At 36.3% G+C, this 15,255-nt stretch overlaps 1 protein-coding gene across 43 annotated transcripts in view; it reads left to right on the top strand.

The window, feature by feature from the left end:
- Window positions 1-15,255, top strand: part of SLMAP (sarcolemma associated protein) — a 148,070-nt gene that overhangs the window by 84,811 nt on the left and 48,004 nt on the right. For 15 of the 43 annotated variants that reach the window (XM_060161525.1, XM_060161516.1, XM_060161521.1 and 12 more), the window contains exons 5-12: window positions 1,105-1,167; window positions 5,560-5,655; window positions 5,915-5,986; window positions 7,335-7,475; window positions 8,766-8,907; window positions 10,466-10,630; window positions 10,717-10,767; window positions 11,258-11,308. In XM_060161525.1, coding sequence (XP_060017508.1) covers window positions 1,105-1,167; window positions 5,560-5,655; window positions 5,915-5,986; window positions 7,335-7,475; window positions 8,766-8,907; window positions 10,466-10,630; window positions 10,717-10,767; window positions 11,258-11,308 — 781 coding nt within the window. The remainder of the gene's footprint in view (window positions 1-1,104; window positions 1,168-5,559; window positions 5,656-5,914; window positions 5,987-7,334; window positions 7,476-8,765; window positions 8,908-10,465; window positions 10,631-10,716; window positions 10,768-11,257; window positions 11,309-15,255) is intronic. The other 28 variants (XM_060161528.1, XM_060161529.1, XM_060161522.1 and 25 more) reach the window with 2 other exon arrangements.

Raw genomic sequence — 15,255 nt, 5'->3', positions numbered from 1 at the left:
CTTGTATCTTTTGGCATTAAAGTGTATGTTGCGTTTTCTTAGTAAAGTAACTAAACTATTGGGAAAAACATTTTACTTTTTTTTCCTTCCATTTGGATAAAGAATGAAAGCCTACCTGAAACTGAAGTTCTCTGTTAGATTCCTTTTTTAGAAGTAACAGTGGTTAAACATCAACTTCAGCAATACCAAGAGTCATTTCAGAAGTAAATAATGGCCTTGCTGATTTAGGACTAACTTTTAAAAAAATAATGCCACCTCTCTGTCTTCTACTTAGCATATTAGTAAAAATAGACTTTTTAAGCTTAATAAGGAACGATGCTGTTAACATCACTAATAAGTTAACATATAAGGCTTGGGTAGTGTTGAGAATATGGATAAATGAATGATACAGCAACCTGTTACTGCCTTTTTTTAAAAAAAATAATTCTGTCGTTCTATATTCCACACCCAGGAGAAACCCTTTATAGAAGTTATTTCTTCCAATACTCTTGAGTTCTAAGCATTTTGGCTGTGACTTTAATGTTTAAACACTATTATTTCCCATCTTTTTCTTCTTAAAACCTACCTACAGTTTAAAGGAAAAAAAAAAAAGACCTTTTTTCATTGCCTCTGGCCATCGGACAAAGTATTGTATTTCGTGCCCTGCTTCTCCTCACGTGCCCACATACAAATATCATTTTGAAGATGGCTACTTCTAAATGAATTGTGACTTGTTGACATGTTGAAGAACTATTTGACAATGAATTTTAAAGGGGAAAAATGTAGATCTGTTGATTTAGCAGGTATTATTTCTGGGTAAAGAAAAGGCTGTATTGCCTTTGTGCCGTAAGTTTGTGATTTGGTTTATCAAGGAATGTTTTCATGGGTAGCACTTGTTGCACCATCCTGCTTGTAAATCCCAAACTGATCAGCACAATACAATACCATTTATAAATTCTAGACATGGAGCAGAAATATTTTGAAAACTAAAGAAAATTGTTCATTTGAAAAATAATTTTTATTTTGCATATTTCAGTAAATAGGCATTGCAAGGACTTGATTTGGCTTTAATGTCTTCTGCAAATATTCTGTGTGACTGTCAATGGTGTATCATTTTGTTTCTAGGTTGCTGCTAACACTCCAAGTATGTACTCTCAGGAACTATTCCAGCTTTCTCAGTATCTTCAGGTAAAATATATCTTGAGAATTCTTAGTCTTTAAAAGCAGAACTTAGATTTGATTTTGCTAGTTCACAAATATAGGCTAAAGAAATACTGGCTGGATATAAGTACAAAAGAAATACCTTTTTAAAGTACAAAAAAGAAATTAAAATAGGTCTTATAAAAAAAAGGATTTAAAAAATCCGATTGTTAAGTCTAGAGAAGATAAGGTTCTGTACAAGAGAAGTTTTTTTCTTCACATATGAAGACGTTCCACAGTTGTTCTTTATCCAAAGGTGACTTTTAAATAAAATTAAATCCGGACAGATTTTGGTTGTTATTAATAGCTATAGTAGCAAATATTATGAACTGTTAAAATATTAACTATTAATAGCAAATAATTATGTAGTACTTACTCTATGCCAGACTCTAGCAGACTTTAGCACTTTACCTATATTAATTCATTTAATCCTCACGAAATTCCTGTAAGGTACACATTTTATTCCCATTTTTATAGATGGAGTAACTGAGGGACACGGAAGTTTAAATAGTTTGCACAATATCACACACCAAGTTCTGTGGTTGAGCTGGGATTTGAACCCAGACAAGTCAGACCTCAGAGTCTCTCTCTTAACTACTGTTCTGTGCTGCTCAATCTGTAGAAAGATCTCTTGGTAGGGCAGATACTTAGAATGGGCTCCTGAAGAAGTTAATGCCATATTTAAAGAGCCATACAGATCTCTAAAAAGAAAACAAGTGGTTGTTCTTTCTTTTTTTTTTTTTTTTTTCTGAGTTTGGTAGATTTAGACCGGATTATGGTTCTTATTATTCTAGTGAGGGAGCATGATTAAGGAAAACCCTGAATCAGGAGTTTAGAGATTGAGGTTTTTATCTTGGCTCCTACTCAATGAGTTCTGTGACCTTGGGTGAGTCAGTTTACATATGTGGGTCTTCAGTTGCCTTTTGTTTAAAATGATAGGACCAAACCAGTGATCCTGTGTCCCTACATTCTTTTATAGGTCAGTCACTAAGAGCAGTTCTACCTCAGTTAAGAATGTACACATCTGTGAAAATTATCAATGCATTAATCAGATCTTACCTTCCACTGGGCATAATGTAATGGTGGATTGAAAAGTGGTTTTACACACTTGCAGTTTAGTAGAGTATTTACGAACGTAGGTAGACTCTAGCCAGAATTCCCTGGATTTGATCTTTGGCTTTAACTTCTGACCTGTTGGGAAAGTTGTTTGTGCCTCATTTTCCTCATCTATGATATGTGTATAATAATAGCACTTACCTCACAGAATTGTAAAGAATAAATGAATTAATGCAGGGAATTCCCTGGCAATCCAGTGGTTAGCACTCGGTGATTCACTGCCGAGGACCCGGGTTTGATCCCTGCTTGGGGAACTGAGATCCCACAAGCTGCAAGGGACTTCCCTGGTGGTCCAGTGGTTAAGTCTCCGAGCTCCCAATGCAGGAGGCCCAGGTTCGATCCCTGGTCAGGGAACTAGATCCCACATGCCGCAACGAAGATCCTGTGTGCCACAACTAAGACCCAGCGCAGTCAAATAAATAAATATTCAAAACAAAACAACAACAAAAAAAGAATTAATACATGTAAAGCACTTAGAACAGTGCCTGGCACATAGAACGTATGCTGTAAATGTTAGTAGTTGTTTACCATTCAGTAAGAAGTCACATTAATTGACCTAGATCTCTCTTATTTTTTTTAAAGTTTATTTATTTTATTTATTTATTTTTGGCCTCATTGAGTCTTCATTGCTGCGCACAGGCTTTCTCTGGTTGCGGTGAGTGGGGGCTGCTCTTCATTGTGGTGAGCGGGCTTCTCATTGCGGTGGCTTCTCTTGTTGTGGAGCACAGGCTCTAGGCGCACGGCCTTCAGTAGTTGTGGCGTGCAGCCTCAGTAGTTGTGGCGCATGGACTCAGTCGTTGTGGAACACGGGCTTAGTTGCTCCGTGGCATGTGGAATCTTCCCGGACCAGGGCTCGAACCCGTGTCCCCTGCATTGGCAGGTGGATTCTCAACCACTGCGCCACCAGGGAAGCCCAATTTCTCTTATTTTTAGAGGTAGAAGAAAACTTTGAGATTAATCTGGTCTAACCTTCACTTTTCATATGAGAAATATGGTAAAATGATTTCCCAGGGCTATGCACTACAGTTACTAGTCAACATGGACTGTGAATCTAATGTTCTGACTCACTCCAGTACTCTTTCCATCTTTCTTGTCAGTTCTTTGAATATTCATAATGGCATAATCTTTCGTTGTTCTTTTTCTAATTCTTTGAGGGAAAATTATACTGGATTGTCTTTTCTGTATACGTCTTTTTGAATTGCTGAAGTTCTAATATAAGTTGTAAACCTTTTGAATAAAAACTGAAATAGATGCATTTCATGCCTTAGAACTAAAAGCCCGTTCCTGGAAGTGTTAGATTTCTGTTAGGATGTGGTTCATGGAGTTATGAAACTCTAAATGGAATTGAGTAAAAAAGGAGAAATTACACCATCTAGTGGAAGTAGTGGTTGTTTGGTGGCTTTGTTTTTAAGTAAAACTTTTTGCAGCATTAATGTAACTTCCTGGATATTAGGAATGTTTTAGAAGTTTAAAATAAACTTGGCACCTAGTCCCTTTTAAGTGTAAGCTGTGTTTTAATGTGTGTTCTGAGGCGGAATGACTTTTATTAGATTCCTTAATCTGTACTTTTAGAGTTATATAAAAAGCAGTACCTCTGGGGCTTCCCTGGTGGCACAGTGGTTAAGAATCCGCCTGCCAATGCAGGGGACACGGGTTCGAGCCCTGGTCCAGGAAGATCCCACATGCCATGGAGCAACTAAACCTGTGCACCACAACTACTGAGCCTGCGCTCTAGAGCCCGCGAGCCACAACTACTGAAGCCCGCGCGCCTAGAGCTTGTGCTCCGCAACAAGAGAAGCCACCTCAATGAGAAGCCCGCACACCGTAACGAAGAATGGCAAGCCCGTGCACAGCAACTAAGACCCAGTGCCAAAAATAATAAATAAAATAAATAAATTTATTAAAAAAAAAAAAAGCAGTACCTCTGACTCTAATCAGACCAACTTTTCCCTAATCATTATTTATCAAGGATGTGGAGAGCAACAAATGAATGCTTTAAACCTCAAATACTATGTTTGAAGTATATACTTCTCAGTTGAGGTGGCTCAGAGGTATTATGGTAATAAATGTTCTTCTTTGGATAATGACAGAAATAGAAGAAAGTGAATTTAAAGATGTGCCAAAACCGCAACTGAATGCTGTGTGAGCATTTTCACCTTGACTTCCAGTGATGGAGACCCTCTTAACAGCTATCAAATGTTAACAAGTGACCTAGAAATAAGGCTTTGCTTGCCAGTGTCTTTCTCTGTAAAAATATTCCTTTGGAGCTGCCAAATAGTTATATAACTCCTTGACCCCTTAATTACATTGAACTAACACTTGGTGGACTCTTACTTATATTTGGCATATTCGACTATGGCTAAGTGTTTTACAGTCGCAGAGAGAATTAGAACACCTGAAAATGGAGTAGACTGTGAGAATAAAGCAGTCTCTCTCTTTATATATATATATAAAACACTGTGTTTATATAACACTTTTAAAAGGAAAAATTAAAAGTTATTTCTTTTGTAGATGTCTACTGATGTAGCTAAGCCATTATGAAGTATCTTTGCTGCTAACCAGATTGTTTGGATTTAGTTTGCAATGAGTTTGTTCTCACCTCGCCCTCTTTCTCTCTCTCTCTCTCTCGCCATACACACATACACACACACACACACACACACACACACACACACACACACACATCTTTTAAATGTGTATATATAAAATTCAGGGGTTAAAGAATTTGTCAGATTTTCTACTCTAGGTTTGTTTTTTGGGTTTTTTTTTGCGGTACGCGGGCCTCTCACGGTTGTGGCCTCTCCCATTGCGGAGCACAGCCTCCGGATGCGCAGGCTCAGCGGCCATGGCTCATGGGCCCAGCCGCTCTGCGGCATGTGGGATCTTCCCAGACCTGGGCACGAACCCGCGTCCCCTGCATCGGCAGGCGGACTCTCAACCACTGCGCCACCAGGGAAGCCCTAGGTTTTTGGTTTTTTAGACTCTTGTTAATTACAAGTAAAAAAACAAAAACAGATGACCTGTTTTCTGTTATAGGGGAAGTTGCAACTAGAGCACCCCTAATAGCACTACTCAGAGCTCAACAAATCAGGCTATAATGATGTGGCCTAAATATATTTTACAAAGTAGATTTATCAGATTTGAAAGTAGGATACACTGTGGGTTGTAATATGAGAATATTTTCAGAATGTGCTAAAAATTGATTACTCTTCAAAGGTATCATGCTGAGTTTATTAGAATTTCTTTTGTGATTTATAATATTAGGAGGCCTTACATCGGGAACAGATGTTGGAACAGAAGTTAGCCACGCTTCAGCGGCTACTAGCCATCACCCAGGAGGCTTCAGATACCAGTTGGCAGGTATTCCAGTTGCCTTTATATTCAAGAAGCATTTAAGCACAGTTTAATATCCCTTAGCTGTTGATTAAGCTAAAACTAAAATTTTGTGGCAAGCAAAGGCAAAGTTATTTCCTAATGAACAAATAATGAAAATTTAGCATTTTTCAGTGGATGTTGGTCAGCGTTATGATTTTAGATCTTTTCTGGCAGTAGCAACCTTTTTGATATATTTTTTTTTATTCCTCTGGGATTTTACTGATATTTAATTTTTCTTCAACAGGCTTTAATAGATGAAGATAGACTCTTATCACGGTTAGAGGTTATGGGAAACCAATTACAGGCTTGCTCCAAAGTAAGTATTAATCTCAAGTACATAAAGAAGAATGCATAGTTTTTTTATGTGGCTTCATGTCTTTGACTGTCATTTTGAATACATGCAAAAACGTTTATACATTTTCACCATTCTTTTTAATCTTCTATCATTATGGGAAATTTCAAACATACATGTAAATAGAAAGAACCGTATAGTGAATACCCATGTACAGCTTTCTCTTTGTTCCATCATAGTTGATATTTGTTGGAGAAACTGGGTCATTTGTTCTGTATAATTTTCCTCAGTCTGGATTGATATTTAAACATTCTTCTAGCTCCTCCTTCCACACCATAAATTCGTAGTTTGATCTACAGATTTAGATCAACTCTGATGTAGGCTCAACTTCTTTTTTCTTTCAGCACTTCGTAGATAATATTGTGTACTTTCACCAGGAAGCACCATAATGTCTAGTTGTCTTCCTTTTTGAGATATTAGCAGTCTTTGATTATCCTTTCCTAGATCCATTCTTTTATTAAGGGTTGCAAAAATCGTGATGTTGTAATTCTATCTTTCCTTCATTTACTAGCTGAGTTACTTCTATAAAGAGAAACTTCCCCGCATAAACCATTTTGTTATCCTGAGATACATTTTCTTTAGGCAAGGCAGGATAAATGATTTTCTCCCTTTATTTACTGGATTTCAAAATAATGGTTTGGTTCCTTTTCATCCACCAAAGAATGACCAATGAAGTATTTTTTTCCCCCCAACTTAGATTTAAATATATTTCATGTGTATAAACCTATTTCATTTGTTTTCCTTATTGATTCCCAGTTATCCCACCTTTGGTCTATAGGAACTTCTTCAGGTTGGCACCTGAGTTCTTTTGGTAGAACCCTGGTAGACTTTGATAGCTTCCTGCTGTCATATCAGACAAGATAGTCCATACTCATCTTTTACATTTCCTGCCTTAGACGTGGAATCAGCTTTTTCCACAGGGTGCTGTTATTCCATTTGGTTTAGTTATTATTTTAAAATGCTTGACCCCTTTAGCGGTAAGAGATTATTTTTGCCCACAAATGTAAATGTTGTGGCTTTCAGAGAATATGGCAAGTAGAAGAGTTCATTCATTTTGTATACTTGAGAGAAATTTTCAGTTTATTTCGACCTTTTTTTTTTCTGTTGGAAGTGTGAATTAATATATTTGTGAAGGCATAATTTATTAATGCAGCTTTTAAATAACAGCTTCAATTAATACAGAGTGAACATAATTTGTGTTTGGAGATACCTCAATATAGAACTCAAAGAGCATTGCAATGTGTTGTTTTTTTAAATGGAAAATACTTAAAAAAATAACTTGGCTATAATTATAAATATTTTTTAATCCTAGAATCAAACAGAAGATAGTTTACGGAAGGAACTTATAGCATTACAGGAGGATAAACACAACTATGAGACGACAGCCAAAGAGTCCCTGAGGCGGGTTCTTCAGGAGAAAATTGAAGTGGTTAGAAAACTTTCAGAAGTTGAGGTATTTAAATTTAACAAATACTAAATAGGACTATGATTTTAAAATTTTAGCCTAAAAGTGCTAGCCTTTCAGGACATTTCAAACTTGGGTATTATTATATAGCTAGAAAATTTTTCCTGTCTATCTGGTGGGAAGGAGCAGTATGCTGTTTTCATTGTCAGGAATTCTCAACATAACCCTGTGAGTTCTGGTGCTTATGGTCTCTAGTCAGTGGTTGAGGAAATAAAAGCCTAACCAGGGAATTTTACTATTTGCACTTTGGTTAGGATTCAGCCTCCACACAGTGGACCACAATATGTGCCAGGGAATTGATCTCATTTCACATAGTTTTGTTTTTCTTCCAGGTGAGGATAGTCAGTGTAAGGTAGAGAGCAACACCACTATTCTTACTTTACCCATCCTCCAGAGAGGAAAATTGTGCCTGTTTGGAGGTTCACAGGGGAAATTATCTCTGAGGTCCTTTCTAGGTCTTTTAGGAATAATCAAAATGTGATTCTCATTGCTTTAAAACAACATAATTGATAATATGGGTTATTCTTTTGAACTACTGGAAAATTACCACAGAAGTTACGTGTTACTAGATTTAGTTAAAATGTCCATTGTAAACTAAATAGTAAACATATTTTAATATAAGGATAGTTTCTATAATAGCCCCATCCCAAAGTGACTGATTCACTGTCATGTCATTAATATGACATGCAAGGAAAGAAAATTGCTAATTGTCTTCTAATTTTATTAAATGGATTCTGTGCACATTATTAAACTTGTTTTCAAGAATTGATAGGCTTAAAATATTTTCAAGGCTAAAACTCATAACCAATGGCCTTTAAAAAGTGTAATTATGGGCTTCCCTGGTGGCGCACTGGTTGAGTCCGCCTGCCGATACAGGGGACACGGGTTCGTGCCCCGGACCGGGAAGATCCCACATGCCACGGAGCGGCTGGGCCCGTGAGCCATGGCCACTGAGCCTGCGCATCCGGAGCCTGTGCTCCGTAACGGGAGAGGCCACAACAGTGAGACGCCTGCGTACCACAAAAAAAAAAAAAGTGTAATTATATAAAGTATTGTCCTTTTCTGCCTCCCCCTGTTTTTTGTTTTTCCAAATTCTTGGTATTTTCTGTTTTAGCGTGTACCTAAAGTAAATTGAAATTCTTATGTTACTTAACTCAGCTTTATATAAAGTCCAGGGTAGATGCTGATTTAGAACAGCCCATAGAGTTACACTTTTTATAAATTGAATTTAGAATGTGCATTTATGCTAAATCAATTGCCTGTAAATTTGAATTACAGCGAAGTCTGAGTAATACTGAAGATGAATGTACCCACCTGAAAGAAATGAATGAACGGACTCAGGAAGAATTAAGAGAATTAGCCAATAAATATAATGGAGCAGTTAATGAGATTAAAGATTTATCTGATAAATTAAAGGTAGGTATTTCTCAACCTAGAAGTATGTAAATTAATCGTCCCTAATATACTGGATAGCTTAAGAGTTAGTTATTGCTGAATAGTTGTTGATGTAAAATTTGGTAATGGTTTAAATTCATAGTAAAAATCAGGTGCCATTTAGCCCAAACCCCCTTACCACAGATAACTGAAAGTTTGTAAAAGCTGACATATTTCCTTTGGATGGAAACAAATAGTACTTCATAATAGGCATTTTAAAATATGTAACAGGAAATAGATGAGAGTCAGCAAAACCCAAGATATTTAGACTTTTGAAAAACTGGAATCTGCTTATCTTTCGGGTGTCCCAAAATCAGGGCCCAGCTATGTTAGTGCTAGCACAAGCCCAGAGGGAACCTTGGAGTGATTCCTTCCAGGGAGGCCATTGGCTTCACTTCAGCTGCATCTCCTTGTAGCTATAGGACATTTAGGCTGAGGACAGACCAGACCATAGGTAATGCCAGGTTGGTCCTGTAAAACAGGGGTCCCCAACCCGTGGACCACAGACCACTAATGATCTGCGGCCTGTTAGGAACTGGGCGGCACAGCAGGAGATGAGCGGTGGGCGAGCGAGCGAGCGAAACTTCATCTGCCGCTCCCTATTGCTCACATTACCACCTGAACCATCCCTACCCACCCCATCTGTTGAAAAATGGTCTTCCACACAACTGGTCCCTGGTGCCAAAAAGGTTGGGGACTGGGACTTCCCTGGTGGCACAGTGGTTAAGAATCCACCTTCCAATGCAGGGGACGCAGGTTCAATCCCTGGTCAGGGAACTAGATCCCACATGCATGCCACAACTAAGAGTTTGCATGCCACAACTAAGGAGCCCGTGGCCGCAACTAAGGAGCACACGTGCTGCAACTAAGACCCGGTGCAACCAAAAATAAATTAATTAATTAATAATAAAAATAAATAAATGTTTTAAAATTTTTTTTTTAAAAAAAAGCGGTTGGGGACCACTGCTGTAAAATGTTAGAACTGAGTTTGTGAAGACGCATCTTTATATAATTCAAACCATGGACTGAGTGGCTAGAAGATACACATTTGTTAGAGAAGACCAGAGCATACCTCCCCTTTGTGTGATTGGTTAACCTATAATAGCTTTAAATATTGGACTTGTTAAAAAGAGGTCATCTTAAAAAGTTCTTGTAATCATCATTCATTTAGCTAAACGTAACTTTGTTTAAAATTTCAGAATAAGTTACATTTTAAAACTTACAAACTAATTGGAACACTAGTAATTTCAGGGGAAACCGTTATTTCCCTCTTGAAAAATGTGTTTTTCATTTTGACCCCTATAATCTCTGTATGTATTGAGTTTGCTTGCTTGCTACAAGTTTTTCTCTCCTAGGTGATATGGAGGCATGACACAGTGCATATCACTTTTGACATCATTTTGACATTTACAGATATATTCTATAATATAGAATATTCTCCTTAGAAGTTTATGTGAATAAAAGCAGTCCTGCTTTGGACCTCTTAAATCAAGGTTCGATTTTATTAAAACAGCTGAATTTTCTTTCCCTATTTCAACAGGTAGCAGAGGGAAAACAAGAGGAAATCCAACAGAAGGGACAAGCTGAGAAAAAAGAATTACAACATAAAATAGATGAAATGGAAGAAAAAGAACAGGAGCTCCAGGCAAAAATAGAAGCTTTGCAAGCTGATAATGACTTCACCAATGAAAGGCTAACAGCTTTACAAGGTAAGTTAAGCTAATCCAGAAATAGATTTGATTTGATTTTTTCTTTTTATCTGTGAAATATCTTTTTCTTGGACTTTTATTTACAGTACGGTTAGAACATCTTCAAGAGAAAACTCTTAAAGAATGCAGCAGCTTAGGTAGGTGTCACCAAATTTCTTATTTAAAGCTGAATTTTTATTATTAAATTTTTGATGTTTACTATCTCACATTGGGTACTTATTTCTTTAAAAAGGATGTTTTACGTATTAGGTGTAGAGTATCTACCCTCTTTCCAAAAATTTCCTTTAAAAATATGCTTGATTGCCACCAGTGGGCACCATCGTTTAGTCCTTGAGATGAATGAAATTTCTGCCTCTGAAACGGTCTGCTTAGAGATATTTAAATAAGAAAAACACATCAACAGCAGGATCCTTTTTCTTTTGAGGTTCACTGGCAGCTTACTAAGCAGTTGTAGGTTTTCTCTGAGATGATAGAAAATGGGAAGTTGAACCCTTCTTGTAAAAATAAATTTAAAGTGTTCTATCAGTCTTAATGTAAGTAGGGATACAAAATGCCATGGTTACACTTGAGACCAGTTTTAAATAATACTTTCTTTGATCAGGCAATGATACACTGTCTTAATCCTAGGGACACAAGTTGATGACTTCTTACCTAAAATAAATGGGAGCACAGAAAAAGGTAGTGTAAAAAACTTAAATATTTTTCTTTCATGATATCCTTTTACTATTTAAGCAGGATAGAGAAGTCAGGGTTTTTAGGTTTTAAGTGTTTGGAATGAAAAGCATGCTGCTCATTGACTATTAAATCCCATCTTGTAAAAATCAAGCTTCCCTTTATTTTGTAATTCTTAATTCTGTGATCTATGGTTAGATATCCCTTGTTATATGGAAATTTCAATTATTCAAATAACAAGAAAATGATGTTCAACTTTAGTACTGGCTTATATAACATAGTATAGCTTTTTTCCCGCACTATATTTTCAAAGACGATACTACCATTTTCTTCCATCAAATACCGCTTCCTGGGGATAATTGGCCACCATTTTTTAATGTTTGTGCACCCCCTGCCCCCTTCCTGGCCAGGAGTTTACTTCAGAGGCCAGTGAGCCTTTGAACGTGTCATAGAAATTGCTCTCTTTATCCGTCTGTTTCATCAATCAGAGATAACAGGGTCAGTCATTTCTGCCATCTAAAAAATTCTTTATTTGTTCTTGATACATGACCCTTCTTTCTGGATAGCTTGGGTTATCTCTTGCCAAAAATGTACAGCCTCTGTTGGTTTTCTTAGTGCAACATGGGGTTTCTACTCAATGGTTTCTATATTCCTTCAGTCATTAAGATTCCTCCTACCCACCCCATTCACCCAACATTAATTGAGCACCAACTGTATGCCAAATCCTGTATTGGTTGCTTAGAGTACAAAACGAATAAAACTGTTTTCTGTGTTTACAAATCTATGTGCCTCTCAACTCAGTTTTTATACAGAAGTTGGTGGAAGACATCAAGGTCGATACCCAAGAATTTCTTACTAAATACTTTTTCCATGTATCAGGGGATATCTTTATAGTTCTTGGGCAGCAACCAAACTCTGCTAAAGTTAGGAGGTGCTCTTTTGGTTTGTTTTGATTCGGTTTGGTTGGTTGGATTTTAATCAAGAACTGGCATAATAGGCTCAGGTAATCATGTATATGTGAGCCGCAAGGTCGAGAGCTAAATACTCTGTATATAACAAATCTTGAAACTCTAAATTTTAAAAATGTTTCATTAATCATTGTTATTTGACTATTTTATGTATGTTTTGTGAAAATACATTGACATTTTAAAATTTCAGTTTGAGTTTCAATTTGAGACTTTTTAAAGGTGTAGTTTATATTCATTGCACCACTATTACTAAAGTATATTTAGCAAACATGTAAAAAGACTTAATCCTCATCTTCTAAAAGCTTCTCATTCTTAAATGAATTTATATTTTCTGTTGTCGTTATTTTGCCCTTTTTTCTCTTTCTGGCATGTACACTTCTTATTCAAATCCATCACCCTTTTGACTTGAGCGTGTATTCATGGATAATGTTAGTGTTAACTCGAGCTGGGAACATTCTATTCCTTCAGTTAAGAATCTTTCTATATACACTGACCCATCTTTATACTATTTAGAATTGTCAAATTACTGCTTAAAATTTTTTGCCAATTCCAGTTGATTTAGAGGAGAATAGTTGTAGACAGCTCCTTGATTTAAAACTGAATAAGGGGACTTCCCTGGTGGTGCAGTGGTTAAAAATCTGCCTGCCAATACAGGGGACACGGATTAGATCCCTGGTCCTGGAAGATCCCACATGCCACGGAGCAGCTAAACACGTGCGCCACAACTACTGAGCCCACGTGCTGCAACTACTGAAGCCCATGCCTAGAGCCCATGCTCCACAAGAGAAGCCACTGCGATGAGAAACCCGTGCACTACGGGTTTGAAGAGTAGCTTCAAACCCGTGAAGAGTAGCTCCCACTCACTGCAACTAGAGAAAACCCGAGGGCAGCAACAAAGACCCAATGCAGCCCCCCCCGCCAAAAAAAACACTGAATAAGATATTTCGGACACTTTAGGGTGCTCCTTGCTATGATTATTTTTCCCTTGCTGGTATTTGTTTTTCTGGTAGTGCTAAATTGAGTAGTGTGAGAGTGAATAATAGAATGTCTTTAAAGAAACTGAGTAGTAAATATCTGGGTATGCACAAAAGATTCATACACTGGATTTAGTTACAAAATGGATTTTGGAATAAGATGGGTCTATTCTGAATTATTTATGATATAGTAAGAAACCAGTTATCAAGTATTCAAATATTGCCAAAGTCCACAATCATAATGTGCTATCAGATATGATTTTAACTAAAATTACTCTTTAAATAGAGCGAGAACCAAGTATGGTTATAAGAGAATATTTCAAAAATGTCTGGAGAAATTAAGATTAATAATACTTCTCCATTAAATCCCATTTTTGAGATTACTTAAATCTAAAGTAGCTGCTATAAGCACAGTTTTGTACTGTAATTTTTAAAATGTTATAAGCATATTTTAAATATATCTTAGAAGGTATAGAAAAGCTCTGTCTAATAGAACTATTCTGAGAGCCACATACATAATTTAAAATTTTCTGGTAGCCACATTAAAATTATAAAAAGAAATAGGTAAATTTTTAATAATGTATTTAATAATATATTTACTTTAACTCACTATATCCAAAATATTATTTCAATATGTAATCAATATTAAAAGATTGCAAATGAGGATTTCACATTCTTTTTTCCTTAGTAAGTCTTTGAAATCAGTATATATTTAATTTACACTGACAACACATTTCAGTTCAAACTAGCAACTTTTTAAGGGCTCAGTGGCCACATGTGGCTAATGGCTACTGTACTGGACAACACAGGTATAAAAAATCAAAACCCATAGGTAACTCATGTATAAATAAAACACATTTTAAGTGTCATGATTCTCTATTATGTTTCTGTATCTGCTTTTTCTTGACATTCCTACAGCTCTATTTAGTAGCACAGGACGCACCCCCTCCCCTGCCCCAGCACTTTCAGTATCTGATTCTTGATTCTTGGTTTGGATTATCAGTGACATCTTTTGTAGTTTTTTGCAAAGTGAAATTCCCAAGGTCCTGAATTCAAGTAATGAAGTGTTAACAGTGTCATCATCCAAATCCTTTACATGTACTACCTGAAAGACTCTCCTCATGTATCTTAGGAAATAACCTTTGTGAAAGTCACATGTATATTTATCTTTTTATATTAATCTTGCATTTTATCCAAACTAGTATAGTAGATATTTTAATGTAGAGTCCAGATAGTAAAATCAGAGTAGGTAAAAAGTTTGATTTTTGGCTTGGTATGTGATGGTGGGATGTCCTGCATTAATAAATTTCATCTGAAGTCTTGTGATGCTTCTCTGAAATTTGGTTTCAAATATATATATTTTTAAATATGTTTTATAAAGTCCTTTAGTTAGGCTAAAATTTGGTTTTACTGAGTTTTCATATTTAACAGTGATATTGTACAGTTTGAGTTTTGAAAATGTTCTATAGCTTACATAGGATTTATGTAAACAACTTTTTATTTTGGTAATTACTATTCAACTGAAGACTCCTGTTTTGGATTTCTTGGCTGCAATTGGCAAATGCTATTTATTAGATTTTTTTTTTTTAATTTCTAATTTCTATTGCAGTTAGCCTTTTTTTCTCTTTTTCATTGTATTTCTGTATAACTGTATGTAGTTATATATATGTATGTGTTATATGTAGTTACAACTGTATATAACTGTGTATGTGTGTTTATATAGAAATATATATCGTCATACCATGTAAGTAGATAAAGGATAATGAGGGATTTGAATATGAAGGTAAAGAAGAAGGCCATCAGTAAGGGTGTCAAGAGAGGTTGTCCAGCCATCAGAGTAGGAGATGCCTGCCTCTTAAGCAAAGTTGAAATGATGAGGGGTGAGGCCAGGTGGAAGATAAAAGAAGCTTTTACAGTCAGAGTGGTACTGACTCGTCCTCTTTGACAGGTTTTTGTGTGTTTACACCTTCTAGATAGTCATCATGTTGGAATATATTTTTAACACTTGAAC

The sequence above is a fragment of the Lagenorhynchus albirostris genome, chromosome 10 (genome assembly GCF_949774975.1).
Source record: "Lagenorhynchus albirostris chromosome 10, mLagAlb1.1, whole genome shotgun sequence".
NCBI classification, from domain to species: domain Eukaryota; kingdom Metazoa; phylum Chordata; class Mammalia; order Artiodactyla; family Delphinidae; genus Lagenorhynchus; species Lagenorhynchus albirostris.
This window is presented reverse-complemented; position numbering and strand designations above follow the sequence as displayed.